The 16,407-nt window shown below is 39.1% G+C and overlaps 1 protein-coding gene and 1 long non-coding RNA gene across 4 annotated transcripts in view; one reads left to right on the forward strand and one right to left on the reverse strand.

Annotated features, from left to right (window-relative positions):
* Malrd1 (MAM and LDL receptor class A domain containing 1) overlaps window positions 1-16,407 on the reverse strand; it is a 614,092-nt gene that overhangs the window by 493,716 nt on the left and 103,969 nt on the right. For all 3 annotated transcript variants that reach the window (XM_087896346.1, XM_087896345.1, XM_087896344.1), the window contains one exon: window positions 8,348-8,445. In XM_087896346.1, coding sequence (XP_087752472.1) covers window positions 8,348-8,445 — 98 coding nt within the window. The remainder of the gene's footprint in view (window positions 1-8,347; window positions 8,446-16,407) is intronic.
* On the forward strand, window positions 2,526-4,130 carry LOC148119755 (uncharacterized). The gene is made up of 2 exons (XR_015734808.1): window positions 2,526-2,973; window positions 3,041-4,130. It is a non-coding gene; the product is annotated as an uncharacterized LOC148119755 (long non-coding RNA).

A 16,407-nucleotide genomic window follows, 5' to 3' on the forward strand; every position in this document is an offset into this window, starting at 1 on the left:
TACAGCAATCTGTGCATAGTGGGTATTCCATTAACACACTGAAGGAGAAAAAGAGAATAAATGGACTATATAGGGGTTTAATTTCTGTAAACATTTAGAGAGGAAGTGAAGGCAAAAGAAAAGAAAAAGGAATAAGGAAGGAGGAGGGAAGGAAAGCATCTAAAATAGATAATGCATAATGTCTTAAATATCCTTAGGAATCTAGAATATTCAGTGGGAGTGGAGGAAGATAAGAAACACTAGTGAAATTACAAAGGTATAACATGGTGTAAACATTTAAACGTAAATTAAAACACAGCAAGGAGAGCTCTTCGGTGTCTCAGTGATTCTCATCATCATAAGTGCTCAAGAGATACACAATACTGAGACCAACACAGAAAATTTCTTATCATTATAGGATATCACTTTAAACAGAGCTATAAATCATGCTTAAAATTATACCGTTATAGACAATTGAATACAATATTAACATATAGACTGGAATATTTTACATCTGGTTTTTACCAAGGTAAAATATTTATGGATTATAGTTCTTCAAGACTGAGTTATTGTATTCAAGAAGTCTCCATTTGATAACCAAAGCTCTCAGAGAGCAGAGTATTGTTGAATACTTATATTCGAAGCACTTGAGATCCTGAGACATAGAAATAACAATTTTGAGGCCTGCTTATGCTACACCGAGAACCTTTAAAATTCCCATGGAATAATTACTTATCTGAAAATTAGAAAGAAAATTTAAATTGAACTTATTTTATTCTCTATAATTATATTGTGACGTTTATATTAATATGGATCTGAAGTTATCTACTATAGCAAATACCTATTATCCTAGCACTCAAGAGGTAGGAAGATCAAGAGATCAAGATTGTCCTCAACTATAGAGTGAGGTCAAAGACAGGCTGGTCTACATGAGACAATGTTTCCAAATGGGAATGGGGATGGAAAGATGCCTGGGTGGTTAAGAACACTGTCTGCTCTCCCATAGGACCCAGGTTTGATTATCAGCACCCATATGGCAGCTCACAAACATATGTAATTCCAGATCCAGGGGATCTGCCGCCTTTTTTTTTGGACTCCATGAGTATCAGGAAGGTATGTGATACAGAGATATACATGCAGGCAAACTACCCAAACATAGTTTTCTTAATGCAAAAAAAAAAAAACTGTGTGGAAAAGCATACACACACAAACACACATACATATACAGTTTAGTACAAAGGGAAGGTCCCTTTTCAGGTAACTGGCATCAGTAAGTCAGATCTAGTGACTCTTTTTAAGTCTCTAAACAATACCCTAGTATCTATCTCACTTAGAATTGAAAGCCATTTCCCCGATATTTAAACTTTCTTCTTTATTCAGTGTTGATCTATCTGCATTCAAAAACTTACCTCAAATTCCCTCTTTCCACATATCTCTAGCAGTCTTTGACCCAATCCTTCTGGGCTGGTTTAAAAGAGAATACCCTCCACGAGCTCTGGCGTATGAACACTTGCTGGCCAGTTGGTGGTGCTGTTTGGGGGAGGTTTAGGAGGTGTGACCTTGCTGGAGGAAGTGTGTCACTGGGATGGGCTTTGAGAGTTTAAAGCCATTTCCAGTTTACTCCCTCTGCTTCGTGCTTGTGGTTCAAGACGTGAGCTTCCTGATGCAGCTGCCATGACTGCTGCTTGCTGTTGTCCTCTCCTCTATGATGGACTCTTATCCCTCTGAAACCATAACTCCAAATAAACTCTTTCTCCTGTAAGTTGCCTTGGTGAGACATTTTATCATAGCAACCGAAAAGTAACTAATACTGATGCGGGAGAATTGTCTGTATTCTGTCAATCATATTTTAATAAAACGCTGATTGGCCAGGCAGGCAGTATAGGTGGGAAAACCAGACAGGAAGTAGAGGTGATGCAATGAGAACAGGAGAATTCTGGGAAGCAAGGAGGTTCCTCAGGCACTCCTGCGCAGACCACTGAAGAGGCAGCATGTAACTTGCCCAGCTGAGAAAGGTACGGAGCCAATGTGGCTAATGTAGATAAAGATAATGGGGTAACATAAGTTATAAGAGTTAACAAGAAGCCTGACCTAATGGGCCAATCAGTTTATAACCTTATGGAGTCCTGTGTGTGATTTTCTCTTTGGAATTTGCCAGCTGTGGGGTACCAGGTGGGATGGAAACCCCAACAAGCTGGCCCTCATGTTACATATGGCGCTCAGACGTGGATAACTGAATCCACAGAAAGCTAGAGAAAGCTTGGGAAAGAATAGAGTAAAACATGTTTTCTTGGTATGGTAGCAGTAATTTCTCAGGTCTGCTCTGCTTGCTAGAGGCAAGCAAGGCTCTCAGCTAAGAGAGGTTTCCTGACTCAGCTTTAGCTGCAAAACCCTGCAGCTCTTCTAAGAGGTCCTGCCGTGAAACACTTAAACAGTGTTGATGAAAAGCTGAATGCATGCTTTTCGGTTTTCAGCCGTAGCAGGAAAAAAGCTGCGCTGTTTTGAAGTGCCGTCTTTCTGGGCCGTCCTGCCAGAGTAAACTCTGACTCTTTCAGGCAGGCAGTCCGACTGAGTGTGGTCTGTGAGCAGAATGCTGCAGCTTGCTTGCTAACAAGGACCTTGAAACGCCATAGAGTTGTGGCAGTGAACACAGCTCTGGCTGGTATCTCAGCCGTGAGGCTGGAAAGTTAAGAAATGGACTGGATCTAGCCGTCAAAGCTACGGCTTTAATCTTCTCCTTAAAGACTCATGTAGTCAAAAAAGAGAGAGAGATACAGTAAAGAGAGGTTCAAAGATGAAGAAAACCTCTAAAGAATTTACAGTGTGTTAAAAATATATGCAGGCTAAAGGTTAAAGTCATTATAAATAAAAAAGAAAGAAAGGGAGAAATAGGGTATGATGGTACACACCTTTAATCCCAATGCCTGGGAGGCAGAGGTACATTGACCTCTGAGACTTTAAGTGGCAGAGGTAGTTGACCTCTGTGACTTCAAGGTGTGGTAGCACACACCTTTAATCCCAATGCCTGGGAGGCAGAGACAGACAGATCTCTGAGTTCAAGGTGTGGTAGCACACACCTTTAGTCCTAGCACTGGGGAAGCAGAGACACGTGGATCTCTGTGAGTTCAAGGTGTGGTAGCAAACACCTTTGAGCCCAGTACTGGGGAGGCAGAGACAGAAGGATCTCTGTGAGTTCAAGGACAGCCTGGTCTACAGTGTTATTCCAGGACAAAGATATACAAAGATCCTGTCTCAAAAAGTAAAAGTAAAAATAAAAGAAATAGAGGTTAAAATAAAGCCACATAAAGATGGAAAATGCACAGAGAATCTTCATACTGTATGCTATTATGCTCTCTTTAAATTGTTTGATTGCTGAGGAAGGAGCAACAACTGCTAAAAGACTTTTGTTTATAAATGATGCTGAACTAACCCAAGATAGGAATTTTGAAAATACCTTGGCTTCAAAACTGAAGTCAAAAGGTATGTTACTTTGGAGAAGAGATTTTGCTTTTGTTTCCACAGAAAACGAGAGACTCTGGATTTATTCAGAGTTAAGAATAATCACCTTTGACCAAGGGAGGCCACCTGAAAAATCTCCAATAGGAACAGATGGCCCAGATGACAGAGGTCTACATCCAGAACTGATCCAAGACTGCTGCCTGAGATGATCGAGACTCACAGGATACTCCAGTCATGACTTGATTATAACTCTAAATTTTCTTTAGGCCCCCTTAAGACTATCAGCGCCCCCAACCAGCAGGAAGTAGCCTGAAATACTATGCCCACATTCCCAACAAATGGATTATGGGTATTTTCCTTTGTTTAAAAAAAAAAGAGGGAAATGATGCGGGAGAATTGTCTGTATTCTGTCAATCATATTTTAATAAAACGCTGATTGGCCAGGCAGGCAGTATAGGTGGGAAAACCAGACAGGAAGTAGAGGTGATGCAATGAGAACAGGAGAATTCTGGGAAGCAAGGAGGTTCCTCAGCCACTCCTGCGCAGACCACTGAAGAAGCAACATGTAAGCTGCCCCCGCTGGAAAAGGTACTGAGCCATTATGGCTAACATAGATGAGAATAATGGGTTAATATAAGTTATAAGAGTTAACAAGAAGCCTGACCTAATGAGCCAATCAGTTTATAACCTTATGGAGTCCTGTGTGTGATTTTCTTTGTTGCTTGCCGGCTGTTGGGGTACCAGGAGGGACAGAAACCCCAACAAGTCAGCCCTCTTACTACATAATACCCTTCCCTATCTCAGAACTCCTCGGCATGGTTATCTTGCCCTTTCTCTGGTGTAATCCCTGCTCTCAGCTACCTCCACTTTCTGGTTTCACAACAAACTTTTTTTGTTTCTATTTTTGCCACACATGCTACATAGTTTAGCATCTAGAATAAGAACATCTTCGGTCCTATAGCACATATGCCTCTCCATGCATTGGCTGAGAAACCCGTGTTCAGATATGAAGTGTCTGTTCCTTGGGAACTTTAGTATAAAAGACGACCCCCCTTCACATCCACCTTTGCCCTGGTTTTCTCAGGTGTATGTTTTGAAAGAGAACATTATGAATTATGTTCAAGCAAAGCCACATTAAAATAATTGCAGAATAGTTGGAGAATTAATTTAGAAAGCCTGAAAGTTCCAGGTTCATATTATCTACTTTCTGACTTTAATGGCAAAATCCTAAAAGTGAAACGCTGTGGTTTTTTTTGCAGCAACAAATGTGAACTCAGAAAATATTAATGCTCACATTAATATCCTTCATATTTCATATTTCCTAGCTAATTACAACCAGTAACTACACTTCAACATCAATGAGAAATGATGACTTCTGGTCCACATGTGTTCTGTTTGTCCTATCTCCTATTTGTAGGCAATGTGCCCAGTTTCCACCAGGGCTGGAGTGACTTTTGAAGTGTCTAAATTAAAGTCCACATTGTGAACAATGACAAGCTGTAGGAACAATGTACATGTTGGAGCCATGTGCTGACTATATATAAAGTACAAGGTAATTCATACAAAATGAGCCTAAATTGTGCTATTAGAAAAGGTGACTCAGAAAAAAGCTCAGGTTCCTTTAAAGTCTCTTCAAGAGCTGGCCTTAATGGTATCAGCCTGATATGACTATGGAGTGGGAAAATAATCACATCATTTCATAAGATGCTTTAATCATATCACAGCGCCCAACTTGGGTTATTTTATTGCTTTCCTGCATTATTTTTTTAATGAAGAGCATTTGCTTCATAAACAGAACTGTTGTCAATATGTTTTGAATCAGAGAAGTAGAGGTAATTCTCCAATTACCTAAGAAGATAGGAACTTGATTTGGTTGCTTCCTCTGTAACTTTCCTGAAAGCATCATACACTACCCTGCACTCGTAAGTAAGGACATTTTATACACTGAGAGAAGGACTCTGGGTGAGAGCATTAGCTATTCGTAACTCTGGCCACAGATGGCCTCCCTTGTAGTCTACTGTTTGTTTCTAGGCTAGAATGTGCTATCCAGTAGCCCTGACTCCTCTCCAGCTGAAAGATGGTTAAAATTGAAACCGTGGCTTCCAAAAAATAAAACCAAACATGTCTGCAAGTCTATAGTGGTTCTTTGAAGCACTTTCATTTTACGTTTAAAATGGGGAACCTTTAACTCAACTACTGGGGATAAAGCCTTAGTTCTGAGATTAGCCATCAGGAATGTGGTGCACACTGAGATCTATTGAAAATCACCCCAGCAAACCTATACATTTTACCAAAAACATAGAAAAGTTTCCTCAACATTGATGAAAACCTGGCATCTCAATGGCTAACTATAAATAATGGTCATCAACAAACATATAGTGATGAAATATGCAGGGCATCTTCAAAAATAACAACACACACGCACACACATACATACACATACACACACACCCCTGAGTTTTTCAATGACATTCAGTAAATCCTTAGAAAACCGTGCATTCTTAATACGTGTTTCCAAATACATGGAATGAGGGCAAAATTAATACATCCCATTTCCTTTCTCTTGGTGACTTTTTATCTATAACTTAGCGTATGACCTTGAATTAAGGCTAGGTAAGCTTGTAAAGTACTTTTTAAAGTGTGGAGAATTGCTCCTGAGGCTTCTAAAAAAATCTATATCATTCTATCACTTAGAGTTTAATTAAAATAAAGGAGAGGTAGAAACATGTTGAGGGCATTTGGTTAAGTAGAAATGGAGGGAAGATAAACAGTGACTTTAATTTTCATTCCCACAAAGATGTGGGAGGGGGCAAAAGTTAAAAAACAAAAAAAGAAACTGGCAACCCATTAAGACTCCAGGCACTTATACTTAGATCTATCCCAAACTGAAAAAAAAAACATAATTAGATTTATAACTCTAGATGATAAGCAATTCATCATCAAGGATGTCTGAGTAAATATATTTAGAGGCATGAATTTACTATGTTCTTCAGTATTGATCTAGCCATTATTTTCGGATCTGTAGAGACTTAAAAATGAACTTAAATCTTTTGACTTAGAGGTATGCTCAACATCTGCAAAAATAAACAAGATGAACAGACACTTCTGGTATAAGAGTTAGGTGTTATAGAAGGCCAGAGAATTATTTAGTAAATACCTATTGTCTTAATTACTCTGCCCGTTGACATGTTCAAATGCAAGACAAATGCAACTTAAGTTCAGAAAGGGTTTATTTTGGTTCATGGCTTCCGGTTATTACCCATCATGATAGGGATGTCATATAGCATACTTAGTCTCTGTTTTAGGCCAGGTCCACTCCATATTGGCAGCTTTTCTTAAGGAATATCACTGATACTGGTGTGTTTCAGATCCTGGGTTCTTCTTTTTAACTTAGGGTTTGCTCTCCTAGCTCTATGCAACCCTTTCCTTTCCTGCACGAATATGACTCTGCTGTGTGACAGGGGAGTATGTGGTACCTGAGTATCTTGCCTGTGTATGGAGGAAACGAAGACGATGCTTGGCTTGCTTTCACTTTTGTATTTTTTTAGAACCCTAGCTGATGGGATGAGGTCTTCCACATTAGAGGTAGATCTTCCTGTTTCTGTACAGCCTTTCTGGAAATACTATCATAGACATATCCAAAACTGCATTTCCACACAGGTTCTTACCCCTCTCAAGTTGAAAATTAACCATCACACCTACTATGTGCCAAATGCAGGGCATTATTTAATTAAATTTTTATCCTTATGGCCATATGAAGGATGTACACTAAATTTATCATTTCAGTAAAGACACTATCTCCAAAGTCATGGTCAAACAATATGTATCACAATTGAAAGTGGCAAACCAAAGATCTAAATCCCTACCCAGATATGCTTCCTTCTCTGTTGTATTGAAATGGAATGAAAATTTCACTTCCTGTTGTGTGTTTGGCAACATTAACAAACTCAATTACTCACTGAAAAAATGTCAATAAATGTAATTTTTCTGCAAATATCCATCATTTCTCACTATTTTAGATTCCTCTCAACAGGCACTTACTTAACTGATTTTATTCAACTAAGTTTACACTCTTGAGCAACAATAATCAGGCAAAGACCATCCACTTTAGATTATTGAAAGGCCCACTGACAAGGATGTAAAACTATGAAAGCTCTAGCAGGCCCTATAATAGAGCAGTGTACGTGGTACCTTGTAGTCTTTTAGGAGAACAGAGCATTTCAGATCAAAACAGCTTCTGAAAACCTCTTTTTTTATTTTTTTATTTTGTATCCCTAACATTATTTTACATCATTTCAGAATTCAGCAGTCTTTGTATGAGGATCATAAGGTGCTTGCTGACTGCAACACAAGGTGTAACTGCTTAACTAAAACATGGGATCCAGTGTGTGGAGACAATGGCCTATCATACATGTCAGCCTGCCTTGCAGGCTGCGAGAAGTCTGTTGGAACAGGAATTCCAAGTCTGTTGGTAAACACGTTTTCAGTGTTCTGGGCTGATGTTTTGTGTGCTGCATTAATATGTGCTATGATCCAAGGTTACATCTGAAAAGCAAAAATTAGTCCATGCTTAAAATAGATAAATACATTTTTGAATAAGTAAATTTCTTTGAAATATTTATGCCAGACCTTACAATTCTCAGATAATACATAAAACCTTGACAGAGTCTGAGAATTATTTTGTCATTTTAAAAAGCAATTGAGACAATTATTCAAATGATTGGTGTTAAAATACTCTGGATGAGTGGTAGAGCTAGCTTAGCAGTAAGAGCACTTGCTGTTCTTTCAGCACCTCTTAAAGCATCATGAAAAGTGGTAAGAAAACAAAGCAGGCACTTGCTATCACTGCAATCTGAGCTCAAAGCTGGAACCACAGAACAGGCAATGAAGGCTCAGCAGAGCTGGTTACCTGGCATGGAGTAGAGGCAGAAGGGGATTTGGTAAGGATAGGACTTCCAAGCCTGGCCACCCCAGTAGACTGCCGTGGACCAAAATAAAGAAATGATCCTGGAAAAAGAAACAGAAACAAATGTGAAGTCACACAGTCAGTTGCCAGTTCTGGTGCACACTTAGAACTTGGCCTCCTTGGCCTCCTTGGACTGACTCAACTGTAACTCAGGTAAAAAAAAAAATCACATTCTAACTATTTACCACTAGGTTCTGCGAATAACCAGAGAACTTCATATGTATGATATTAAATATCTAAAATAAAATTTAATTGATAAAAGTAAACACTGAATGCAAATTACCTAAACAAACATTTTTATTGCTTTAACGCCTGTCATAGAGTTTGAAATCAAATTAAATGAAGCTTTAGAGTTTACAATTAGATATTCCACATGCCCTTAGGAAATTCTCATGGGAGTTTTATTTTTAAGTCTCTTTAAAATGTACTGAAGGAGATGCATGCATGCAATGAGTCTGGTACCTCTTGGGGCTTACATGTTTGACATTGTTGTCTATGCTGGAGGGGATGAGAGCTTAATTAAAGATCTAATCTGAACATTAAGAAAATAACTGCTTTTAGATTTTAACTGACGTGGACACATTCACAGCAAATGCACAAGGGAGAGCATATTTTAGCAGCTTGGAAGATCATACGCTCTGTGCTGCATGAGGGAGAGCTCCCTTGAATATTGAAAACTCACAAGGAAACCTATGCCAAGCAATGTCGGTGTCTGATCCTACCCTTTGATGACCATAAAGTGACAGGAAGAATGAAACACAGTCTCTAAGCAAATAAAAAGCCATTGTTTTGACTTGAAAATACCTCATTCAGACAGTAATTTTCCTGGATTCAGGTCAATGCTGAGTATACCTAAAAGAGGGGGACTTTGTAATCAAAATATACTGTTTCCTAGAGTACTGCACATGTTTAGGCAAGCATTCCCCTAATTTCACTTTTGCAGATACATGCATGTTTCATGTAATGGCCTGAAAGTTAAACTGAGTGTGTCTTAAGAATGGAAAAACCAGTCTGTTAGTGAACATAGGTAAAAATCAAAGGTAAACATACATATATGAGTACACAAATAAAGAGGAAGGGAAACAAAATCAACCGAACAAGTTTGGTTCAGGAATGGTTAGAGTGGCCCTGGTGTTTAAAAATCAATCTCTATAATAAACATAAAGGATAATCTGAAGATCACATAACTATCACAAAAAAAAGCTAAAAAACCAAAGAACCTTCAACTGGCGATGGATGGAGATAGAGACAGAGACCCACATTGGAGCACTGAACTGATCTCCTAAGGTCCAAATGCGGAGCAGAAGGAGGGAGAACATGAGCAATGAAGTCAAGACTGTGAGGGATGCATCCACCCACTGAGATGGTGGGGCTGATCTAATGGGAGCTCACCAAGGCCAGCTGGACTGGGACTGATGGAGCTTGTGTTCAAACTGGACTCTCTGAATGGGGCTGTCGATGAGGGCTGACTGAGAAGCCAAGGACAATGGCACTGGGTTTTGATTCTACTGCATGGACTGGCTTTGTGGGAGCCTGGTTTGTTTGGATGTTCACCTTTCTAGACCTGGATGGAGGGCGGAGGACCTTGGACTTCCCACGGGGCAGGAAACCCTGACTGCTCTTAGTACTGGAGAGGGAGGAGGAGGGGGAGTGGGGAGAGGGGAAAGAAAATGGGAGGTGGGGAGGAGGTGGAAAATTTTAATAAATAAAAAAATGAAAAAAAGAAAAAAAGAATGCTAAGAATATAATGCTGAAGTAAGTGAAAAAAACGCAACTGACAAATTTCAGCTCATGTTCATGACTTTTAAATATATATATATATATATATATATATATATATATATATACTATGAGCCAAAATGAATGTTACAGACAACTGGATTGAGCAAACATGGCACTCTAGGTTGAATTTTTGATATATCCCTGGAGATAAGACTAAAACAAGCCCAGCAGATACCACTGCTCCCATTCAGCAATCCCAGGCTTTATCCCATGCTGATGAAGAACATGGACAGTTAAAAACTCTACACAAGCATGCATACACACATGCACACATGCACACATGCACACACACTTGTGTTCACAGAAGGTTAAAATCAGGAAAGAAAAATAGAATTGTCATTATTTGCAGAGAGAATAATATTAGATCTTTAGGGAAAATGTAATTGCTAAAGTCCTTGAGTTCAGGGTTTAAATTTTAAAACATTTCTGGTGTATTGACCTATGCACTGATGGAGAAACCTCTATGAGAATAAACACATCCAATGGGGTAGAAAGGGATGAATCAGCAGTTAACGGCGATTATCACTATTTCAGAGGGTCTGAGTCTATATAGCTACTGTCTCTGAGATTCTGATTTCTGACCTGTGCATTGGTAGAGAAAACCCCGCGAGAATAAGTACATAAAAACGGATTGTATAGCATTTATTTCATACAGGTGACAAAGAACCCAGAATAGTGGGAGTCCCTAACCAACTAACATGAAAAATCTTACAAGTATTTGGCAGAACATACAGGATAAGAGAAAATGTTTACCAGTCAGAACTGAGACCCGTACAGTACAAGTCTCTTCACTTGATAAGTGAATAAATAAAATGTGGTTAGTCCACCAAACAAAATATTGCTCAAGAGTCAAAAAGGAGAAAAATCACTGCAATTATTAGCGTGAACAAATTTCAACTCCATGGTGCTAATTTAAGGGGGTCAGAATTCAGAGTCTATATAGTAGATGACTTAGCTACTTGCCACTCTTTAAACAGACAATGGATTTGAGACAAAGATGGGGAATCTTTGCCACTCAATTATCTTAAAGAGGTGGGACCAAGTTAGGGTGTGGCTTTCTGGGACCGGGAGAACAACAACACATGGCCCAGGTGCTCTTTCTCTATGGTTCCCTCACAGCACAGCTGAGCTTGGACTTTTTGTTCCTATTTCATGAGCTTTTCCTTTATAACAAATAAAAATATAATACTTCTGTCTTCTAGGTAGCCTGGTTATTTCCTGAATTGAGCTAACTTCGACAGTTGGCGTCGAATCGTGGTGCTCGCATCTCCAGCAGGTCTAGCCAGCCACCGTCAAGATTTTGGTATAGAATTCTCGCGTAGCGGCTTTGAGTAACCAATAGACAGAGTCCTTCATAATTTCTCCTCAAATGTCTCAAAGCTGCTCCAAATCGTCAGGCACCTTGGCCACTAACGATGTGCTGCTGGCTTCTGGGTCCAGTTTTTCTGGCGCTTGCAGAAGCACAGGTGGGATACAGGCTTCCCCAGGTGTTTCTGATTGGCATTGCCTTCTTGCTCTCTTGGTACTCGTGTGGCTGCTGACCAGTCAGGGACTTCCACGGAGCACACAGTCCGTGATTTACACTGAAAAATTGTTTTTAATTTGAGAATATCTTTCAGTATTTAATGCTAAATTCAGATTCATTCTGGCCACATGGGTACAAGTGTGCCGCGACACCTACTGGCAGGTTTTGGTTATAGCACCTACTCAAGTTCAAACTCAACGACAGGTAAGATTTATAATATAAAAGGGCAAGATGATGAACAATTTAACAATCCAAGAATTTGATAATTTTTCACTCATACCCTGTATGCTGTTATGCAAGGTTTATATAATTTCCTTCTTACATCCCTCTATTTGATTCTGGGGATTAGCTTTCTCCTTCATATTTTCTTCTTAAAAACATGGTTTGATAATAGGGCCAAGAATGAGTCACTTTTAGAAATGATACAGTCTTTACAGACTGATAATGATAAACTAAAAAGGGAAATTCAGCACTCTGGAGAAGGATACAATCAATTTGACAAACAAAACCCAGTCAATGACAGAGGGTGCTGAGACATTGTCTGAGAGAATTAATACTGTTGAATGCATTAATCAGACTCTATCAAATGGCTATGATAGATTGACTGATAGAATGTCTCTCCAGGAAGGTAATATGCATGCCATAAAAATTATGTCTGAGGATGAGATGTTATCTTTACTGGACAGACTTCACACCTTAGAATCCTCAATGAGGCATTAGAATAGAACACAAGACACGAGATTCAGACTTTACAAAAAGAATGGTAAAAGATTTGAAAAGACTGAGGAATTTATCAAATTTGATGACCAGGTACAAAAGATACAATGACAAAATGAAGCCTCATCAGTATTACCAAACTCCAGGATAGTTTACCCAGAGTTCTACATGCAATTCCAGTGATATCATCAGAAAGAGCATCTGGCACCAAATACCCTAGGATAGTCAAAAATATACATGGGAACTCATACATATGACTGATCTAAAAGACAGTAAATAAGTAATTGTATCTTATAGAATACATTGGTTCTTTGTTAGGGAAATGGTCAAAAGGTGAGCTTCAAGCAACAAGGCAAAGCCACAAGATTGGATTCAGTTAATCATATCTTATGGAATACATTCATCCTTTGTTAGGGAAATGGTCAAAAAGTGAGTTTCAAGCAGCAAGGCAACACCACAAGATTGGATTCAGTTAATCTCAATGGTCCTAGAAAATGGACCTCAGTTGCTTTGAAGGTGATACTAGAGAGAAGAAGCAAAAATTTTAGAGCAACAGGAAAAAGAAAAAGGGCTTGAGATTTTCCAAGATCAAATTCTGGGTGAGGGTCATTACTCTGATCCTCAGGATCAGACTTTATGATGAACATACCTTGTCCTCATGTAGCAGAACATCTTTAAACACTTGGGACAGGATTCAGGAACTAGGAAATAGAGTTGAATCATCTATTTAGGGTTAAACAGGGTTGGAGAGAACCCTTTAGTGACTTTTTACAAAGATTAACTAAAGGTGTACAGATAGGGGTAACAGACCCAGAATCTAGACATGTACAAATTGAATCTTTGACTTTTGAGAATGTCAACTTAGAATGTAATACGATCCTTGGGTCTTTAAAGGTCAGATCAGCACCAATGGATAAATGGATTTTGCATACAATGACTATTGAGACGTTTGAGTGCTGAGGCTTGGGTAGGAGAAGCAAATTTCAGTGGTATGAGGAGACATCAAAATACCAAATGTTTTAATTGTGGTAGAATGGGACATATGAAAATGGATTGTAGACAAGGAATTCCTAGGAATAATGTCTCCCTGGGAATGGAAAGAATAGGAGGACTCAGCCTTCAGGTATATATAGGAGGTGTGGCAAAGGCCGATATTGGATCAAAAAAATATATATATAGGTCAACAAAAGACAGACAAGGCAACCAGATACCATCAGGAAACTCCTTGTGGGGGCCTGTCAAAGGCTCCCATGATAAACCTGGTACTGTACCTCCCAGTTACTGTGGAGAACATGTCTCACCAAGGAAATTAAAAAAAAAAAATCCAGTGCCTAATGTAAAAAAACCATACTGGTCTGGATGATGGAATAGATGTGAAGGATGAATCAAAAATTTCAGTAGGACATAGGAAAAATATGTTCTGGAAGACTTCTATAATGATCAGAGACCAAAGCTAAGAGTATGTATAAATGGCATTTTATTGAAGGCTTACTAGATATGGGTGCGGAAATAAGTATCCTTACTCCAGATTCTTGGCATTTGAATTGGCCTCTTCAAGAGGAAAACATTTGGTTCCTAGGAATTGGAACCCTAAATCAAGTGAAACAAAGCATGAGATGGGTTGAATGCATAGGGCCAGAAGGAAAGAGAGGAAGGCTGAGGTCATATGTAGCTAATATTGCAGTGAATTTGTGGGGTTGTGACCCATTACAGCAATGGAATATCTAGATTAACATTACTGCAGCCCCCAAAACTTATATTTCTGGGGAGGATATTGGAAGACATTATAGGCAAAGGTCACCAGTCATTCAGGCTGTACAAGAACACAAAGCAATTGACAAACCTTCAGAGGTACTTACAGCCCTGCCTTTCAAATGGTTAACTGAGAAATCAATTTGGGTTAAACAGTAGCCTCTAACAGAAGAAAAGGTGCAGGTTTTAGAACAGTTGGTACAAGAGCAACTAGCCCTTGGAATTCTTATTTAGACAAAAGGGGGAGGTGATGGGGAATCTTTGTCAGCCAATTATCGTTAAGAGGTGGGACCAAGATAAGGTGTGGCTTTCTGTAACCCAGAGAAAAAACAGTGCATGGCTCAGGTGCTCTTTCTCCCTGTGGTTCCCTCGTAGCACAGCTGAGCTTGCGTTTTCCCCTTGTAATAAATAAAAATATAATTGTTTTAATTTTAGCTAGCATGGTTATTTCCTGAATTGAGCTAACTTCAACAAAGTCTCAACAGGTGCCTGTTGCTGGGTAAGGGAGCAGTATCAACTACAAAACCTCATCTAGGGGAGAGGAATCATTCTATATCTTGATTTGTTTGATGGTTACAGAACTGTGCCTAAGTTTTAAAACTCAATATTCTCTTTGCTAAAAAGACTGTACTTTACTATATTTCAAAAGTAATTTCACACAAAATCACAAATGCTTAATAACAGTTTAATAGTGTATTAGAATGTCTGTGAGCTAAATGCACATAAACACTAAGCAAACAACTGTGACCTGTGCATGATTCTGTGAACAGACAGAAAGGTAGGAGATGACCTATGAGCTTCCTGTTAGCATGCTTTAACAGAACGGCTATTAATGGACAAAGAGAAACCAAGGAAAGAGAAGAAAAGGAAAATTAGTAGTCCACTATTAAAACAAACATAAATATCCACATACTCTAGCCTTGAGCCACTCTGCTTTCTTGTAAAACTGTACATAGTTCTGTGCACGTGTGTGAGGAAACACTGGAGATTAGTTTTAAAGGCTGTAACTTACAAATGGAAAGCCTCAAAATCAAACTGGATTAGAACACTGTGGCATTGTAATGGGAATCCACCCTGTTCCCATGAAAACTTCCATTTCTTTGTCTTCTTTCTCATACTGATACAGTTAGGTGACTCAGTGGGTAATTGAACTGGAATTTTCTGCAAGACCTGAGTAGAATTCCTGGGACCCACATGGTACAAGGAAAGAACTGATTCCAAAAAACTGTCCTCCAATCTCTGATCTATACAAATGCATCTCTCTCTCTCTCTCTCTCTCTCTCTCTCTCTCTCACACACACACACACACACACACACACACACACACACAGAGAGAGAGAGAGAGAGAGAGAGAGAGAGAGAGAGAGATTCATTTTAATGCCACTATCACGATGCAATGACACTAGTACCCAGATCCTCCATTAGTGTTATCATAACATTCATATATATATATATGTGTGTGTGTGTGTGTGTGTGTGTGTGTGTGTGTGTGTGTGTGTATGTGTATGTATGCTTTCTGGCTTTAGCTATCAGATTCTGACTACCTCAGCCACTGGGACCACAGCATCTACCACATGCACCTACTGTGATCCATGCTATTGGCTTAATGATTGGCCTGGGTACAGAAAAAGGAACAATGTATATCAGTGTACAAAGAAAATTGATACTTACATCTACTTTAAGCTTAAGTCACTGTAGCACAGAATATTAAAGGTGACGCTACAGCTTACTTAGCTCAACAAGCAAAATGTCAAGAACTTACTGTACCAGTCAACAATAAGCTTGTTTAATACTGTTAACTGTTTAAGACTGTTTATTTGTAACCCACAATCTTCCTCCCTGATCACTTCCAGTGCTCCACCAACCCCATGTTCCAAAGACTGTAATTGAAAATTCTGCTAAGATTTGTGTTTGGCATACTTCTTTATAGGTCTCAAGGGAGAAGCAGGATAATTCCCAGTGAGGAAATTTTCAAAGTCCTAAGTACTCTCTCCTCTCCTCTTCTGCCATGTCTAATAATACGCATCTCTCAAACAGAAATCCTAACAAAGCTCCCATCCCCCTTCAAGATGTTTCCCTGGTTGGAACATTTTCTATAAATGTTTAGATAATGAAAGTGATCTTGACCTCCAACTGTGTGATGACAAAGTTAATGCAATATTGGGTGTGTGTGCCATGAAATTGAAATGTAAACAAAGCAAAAAACTAGAGAGCAAGGCTGCTATGT

This window comes from Myodes glareolus, chromosome 14, assembly GCF_982192425.1.
Source record: "Myodes glareolus chromosome 14, mMyoGla1.1, whole genome shotgun sequence".
Lineage (NCBI taxonomy): Eukaryota > Metazoa > Chordata > Mammalia > Rodentia > Cricetidae > Myodes > Myodes glareolus.